At 46.0% G+C, this 5,693-nt stretch overlaps 1 protein-coding gene across 1 annotated transcript; it reads left to right on the top strand.

The window, feature by feature from the left end:
* The first annotated feature begins 926 nt into the window (after positions 1–926).
* Positions 927–3,162, top strand: LOC119342010 (4-hydroxyphenylacetaldehyde oxime monooxygenase-like). The gene is made up of 2 exons (XM_037613851.1): positions 927–1,890; positions 2,015–3,162. Exons 1-2 carry the CDS (start codon positions 967–969, stop codon positions 2,654–2,656), a joined length of 1,566 nt encoding a protein of 521 aa, XP_037469748.1. The 5' UTR covers positions 927–966; the 3' UTR covers positions 2,657–3,162.
* The last annotated feature ends 2,531 nt before the right edge of the window (positions 3,163–5,693 follow it).

Here is a 5,693-nt window from a genome sequence, read left to right as displayed (position 1 = left end):
CCCGACCACATGGTTTAATCGAAAGTTGTAGATTTTTACATTTTGAAAATGGGACTAAATTCACATGCTGCCAGCCATGTAAGCACGCAAAAGATAGACTCTCTCCGTTTATTTTTATTCCAAATATTAAAAAAAGTTATTAACATTAACAATACAAGATCTATATCATTAGATTCATCACGGAATGTATTTTTATATTATATTTATTTGGTATTGTTGTTGTTGATATTTGTTATATAAATTTAGTCAAATTTTACAAATTTTGACTTTTGACGAATCTAATATACAGAGTGAAAAAATGAGTAGTACAAAATTGAGTCATCTATTTTGGAATGGAGGAGTAAAGTTTAGGTGGGGACCACCATGCACATGCACATGACATGTGATTGCAATTTATTTTGAATCGAGGGAGTAAAGTTTAGGTGGGGACCACCATGCACATGCACATGCACATGTGATGGCATTTATTTTGAAACGGAGGAAGTAAAATTTAGGTGGGGACCACCATGCACATGCATTGGGTGGCAATGGATAACTTATTATGGTTTTTGCCATTTTTGCCCAATGCCATCAAAAAGTAGAGCTCCGCTTTTTAATAAGTATACGGAACAATAACAATGGCGAGAGAGAACAAGTAATATGCATTGAGAAAAGAATTGTAAAAATAGGTGAAAGAAAGAAAAGTAAAACATATAAATATCCATCGAAGGTAAAGGTGTGTTGTGCAAAATAAGGACTTAATTAAGAATGTGGATTGTATAGAGTTGAAGAAACTCTTTGAGAAATTGAGCATTGAGCAAGGATTCCCTAATTTCGAAAGGCTGCCTAGCTTAGAGATAGACCAGGGAAGTCAAGTCAACCATACTCGGGGCACTCCGCTGGCTTTAAAACTTCCCTTGTCACGAGCAGCGCTAACACATCGATCCTCACATGCAAGGACAAGGCTAAACCTCCAAGAAAAACAAAATGCCGATCCCCCAGATCGGCTGGCAGCTCCTCCCTCAGGTCCAGATGCCCCAACAATGGCAGCAGCTCCTCCTCGGCCTCAGCCTCCTGCTGCCTGTCCTGGTTCTGATAGTGAGGAGCAGGAAAGGGCTCAAGCTGCCGCCGGGACCGGCGCGGCTGCCGGTGCTAGGCAACCTGCACCAGCTGGGCTCGCTTCCGCACCGGAGCCTGCGGGAGCTGGCGCGGCGGCACGGTCCCGTGATGCTGCTGCGCCTGGGCGCCACGCACATGCTGGTGGTGTCGTCGGCGTCGGCGGCGCGTGAGGTGCTCAAGGAGCACGACGCCGACTGCTGCAGCCGGCCGGCGTGCCCCGGGCCGAAGCGGCTGTCGTACGGGTTCAAGAACATGGCGTTCGCCCCCTACGGCGAGCACTGGCGCGAGATGCGCAAGATCTTCATCGTGGAGCTCCTCAGCATGCGCCGCGTCAAGGCCGCGTGGGGGGCGCGCCAGGAGCAGGTGGACAAGCTCATGGCCGCCCTCGCCCCCAACGAGCCGGTGGCGCTCGGCGAGCACATCTTCGCATTCACCGACGGCATCATCGGCACGGTGGCGCTGGGGAACGTCTACGGCGCCGACATGCTGGCGCGCAAGAAGCACTTCCAGCACGTGCTCGACGAGGCCATGGACATGCTCGCCACCTTCTCCGCCGAGGACTTCTTCCCCAACGCCGCCGGCCGCCTCGTCGACCGTCTTACCGGTCTCGTCGCCCGCCGTGACCAGCTCTTCAGCAGCCTCGACGATTTCTTCGAGACGGTCATCGAGCAGCACCTGGACCCGGCGAGGCCCAAGCCGGAGAACGGCGGCGACCTGGTCGACGTCCTCATCGACCTCTGGAAGCAGGAGCACCGTGGTTTCACCAAGGACCACGTCAAGGCCATCATCATGGTATGTCCTGAGTCCCGATTCCAATAGAAAATTTCTACTAATTGACACTGATCGGCTCGCCGGCCGGCCGGCCGGCCGCACTTAATTGTCTGCTCTCATACTCTAATCATTGAAATTCGGTTAGGACACTTTCGTGGGTGGCATCGACACGAGCTCGGTGACGATCCTGTGGGCGATGTCGGAGCTGATTCGGAACCCGCGGGTGATGAAGAAGGCGCAGGAGGAGATCAGGGCGGCGGTGGGGGAGCCGCGCGCCCGGGTGCAGCCGGACGACCTGCCCAAGCTCAACTACCTCAAAATGGTCCTCAAGGAGACCCTGAGGCTCTACCCGCCGGCGACGCTGCTGCTGCCGCGCGAGACGATGCGGCACGTCAAGATCGGCGGCTACGACGTGCCGGCGACGACCAGGGTCGCCGTCAACGCGTGGGCCCTCGGTAGGGACCCGGCGAGCTGGGGCGAGGACGCCGACGAGTTCAACCCGGACAGGTTCGAGGCCGGGGCGAGGCACGGCGAGGTGGACCTCCAAGGCGCGCACTTCGAGCTGGTGCCGTTCGGCGCCGGGCGGCGGATCTGCCCGGGCATGGCAATGGCGCTGATGAACGTGGAGTTCGCGCTGGCCAACCTGCTGTGCGGCTTCGACTGGGCGCTGCCGGAGGGGACCAAGGCGGAGGACCTGTGCATGGAGGAGGCCGGCGGGCTCACCTTCCACCGCAAGACGCCGCTCGTGCTTGTGCCCACCCCGTACGTGCCGCCGTCCGCCGCTTAATTAATTCTGCGTCAACTCCGGCACCTGCGTGATCGTAAGTTCTAAACCGGCCAATCAGTTTGTCGCTGGCCAGGTTTGTCCGTAGGCCGAATATCTATATTCCTGCGACGGCTCAGTTTCAGCAGAAATTTGTCGCTTTATCCTGCTGCAAGTACTTTGTTTGTTTGTTTGTACTCCCTCCGTTTTCATAATGTAGTGCATATAGATTTTTATAAAAGTCAAACATTACAAACTTTGACCATGTTTATAAAAAAAAGTAGGTACATCTAAAATATCAAATGTACATCTTTGAATACATCGTGAATTATATTTTCAGAATGTACATGTTTGGTATTGTAGATGTAGACAATTTTTTCTATACACTTGGTCAAAGTTGGCAAAGTTTGACTTTCATAAAAATCTATAGGCACTACATTATGGAATGGAGGGAGTATTTGTACCTGTCTCGACCTCTGGGGCAAAATGTATTGATGGAATAAAATTGGCAGCTATGTTATCTGGCCTACTTATAATTATACAACTTATCCTCTCCTTGTCCATGGCTGGCGAAATGAACTCTATCTTGATTCGGTTTTGCCGGCCAGAGTTGGAATATTGGAAAGAAGCTCATGATCCAGTGGTAAACTGGCAATCCGGGAGCACCCAGCTGAGCATGTGTTTGAAATGTTCTAGTTCGTGCAGCTCTGGACACCTTGAGCGAGGAGAGGGGGTGAGAGCATTTACAACCGAACTTGTCCCTTTTTTGCACCCTCTATATGTTGGGGGTCAGCGTCTGCTCACCATTTTTTCGCGTCCGCGGTTATCTCCTCATATTTCAATCTTTAAATCTATATGACCATCCTTCATAAAAAAAAATCCATACAACCACATGCAACTTAATCGGAATAGTGTGTAGATAAACTAGACATAGCATAGTTCATAGAAACATAGTGTGGGATGTGAAGTTTTTGCACCCCGAGCTCATCATGTGAACAGTAAAGTCAAAAAACATTTATTAAAAATTTAAAAAAATCTGATTTTTTATGGCAAACTTTGACAAATGTTTTAAAAGCTTGTCATTACAAAATCACATTTTTGAAAGTCATGGCAAAAAAAATTGATAATCTGAAAATGCTACTTTCAGAAGCACTTTGAAGCACTGATTTTTGTTTCCGCTATTGGACCAGTTGAATGGACAGTCTGATCAGTTAATTGAAATCAAAACGGATAGCCTCATCGCTAAACTATGCCTGCACGATACACATTACAGCTGGTGTGCGCCCGGCGGCAGATCACGCTGGGCAACCTGCTCTGCGGCTTCGACCGGGCGTTGCCGGAAGGGTCAAAGGCAGAGGACCTGTGCATGGATGAGGCCGGCGGGCTCACCTTCCACCGCAAGACGCCGCTCGTGCCCACCCCGTACGCACCAGCGTCCGCCGCTTAATTAACTCGGCGTCAACTCCTGCAGCTACGTGCTCTGAAGCGGCCAATGAATTTGTCGTTTGCTAGGTTTACCCAGTAGCCCTAATATTGCAACGACGGCTCAGTTTCAGCCCAAATTTGTTGCTTTATCCTACTGCATGTTTTTTTAGGGCATTATCCTACTGCGGGTACTTCCTGTGTTTTGTTTGTTTGTTTGTTGAGCTGTCCCTGTCTGGGCCTCAGAGGCAAAATGTATTGAAGGAATAATAATAAATTGACAGCTATTTTATTTGGATTGGACCTAATGATGCTGAGTATACAACCCAATCTGTCCTTTTCCATGGCTGGCTAAATGAACTTGATCTTGCTTCGGTTTCACCGGCCAGAGTTCGAATATTGGAAACAAGCTGATATAATGCAGGAGCGCCCAGCTGAGCGCGTCCAAATGTTATTATTCATGTCTGCAGGCCATGAAGATAGCACTGAGGGAGCTTCAGGCCGCATGAATCAGGAGCAGACGAATCTTCAGTTATAATTGGAAAAAAAAATCATTCAACTTCCTCTCTTGTTGCCTTCGTCTTCCTCCAATTCATGTCGACCTGCCCTGCCACTCACGAGCTACGAGCGGCGTCACTGCATGTGGGAATGAATCTGGTGCACTGGTGCACCGGACGCTGTATTGCATTTTAAAATATTTTAGAAAATCTGAAAAAGTCTAGCACATTGGTTCAAAAATTTATATTAAAATTCGAAATATTGCATGAGATACAAAAATAATTTTTTGCCATCAATGCACGTTATTTACTGGAAAAATTGATCAAAAATAAATAGAATAACATAGAATCAGAAATAGAAAATTATGTATTTAAACTAGCCAAGTTGCCTATAGTGCGCATAGCGCACTGGTTGTTGCGCAAATGTGCACCCAGAAGCTCCACGGCACTCTTGTGGCCGGCCCATCTATTCCTTTGCAACCGATTCTGACTATGTACACTGCATGGAGTTCCCCAAAAACAATTACAGTGAATGTAATTTTTTTTGGTGCCTTATCGTTTTTTAGCTGGTTATAGTATTCAGTTGTTTTCTACAAAAATACTTTCTAAACATTTGAAAATATGTTTAAGAATATATATTTTTATAAAATTTGTCAAAAATATTTCAAAACTAACTTTGGTAGATTAATTTAAAAATAGTAATTTTAATATTATTACAAATTAAAAACATGTTTGCCAATTAAAAAATGTCCTATTTATATAAAAATCATGTATTAAAAAAATCGCGAATTAAGAAAATATTCTTGACTTTCAAAATAATTTTTCTAAATTAAAAAGCATTCAAAATTCCAAATAGTATTCACAGATTCCAAAAATGAATGTGGGTATAAAAATGTCGACGGATTTGGTGAATTATTTTTTTGTAAATTTCTGAAATTTTCTGAAATAAAAAATGATCAAAATTTAAAAATTGTTCAGGAATTTCAAAAAATATTCAAAAATGAAAAACTATTCGCAAAATAAAATAATATTCTTAATTCTAAACCAAAAAATGAGAAATGCTTTCGGGATTTAAAATATTTATGAATTGTAAAAATGTTTGTGTATTTTGAAAAACATTCATGGTTTCACAAAATGTTCAT

Source organism: Triticum dicoccoides, chromosome 7B (assembly GCF_002162155.2).
Source record: "Triticum dicoccoides isolate Atlit2015 ecotype Zavitan chromosome 7B, WEW_v2.0, whole genome shotgun sequence".
Taxonomy (NCBI): domain Eukaryota; kingdom Viridiplantae; phylum Streptophyta; class Magnoliopsida; order Poales; family Poaceae; genus Triticum; species Triticum dicoccoides.
The sequence above is the reverse complement of the archived record's forward strand: the minus strand, read 5'-3'. Positions and strand labels throughout refer to the sequence as shown.

Coding starts and splice junctions, on each gene's coding strand:
- LOC119342010 (XM_037613851.1), top strand. CDS start 967: ATGCCGATCCCCCAGATCGGCTGGCAGCTCCTCCCTCAGGTCCAGATG. Junction 1,891..2,014: donor ACGTCAAGGCCATCATCATG/GTATGTCCTGAG, acceptor AAATTCGGTTAG/GACACTTTCGTGGGTGGCAT.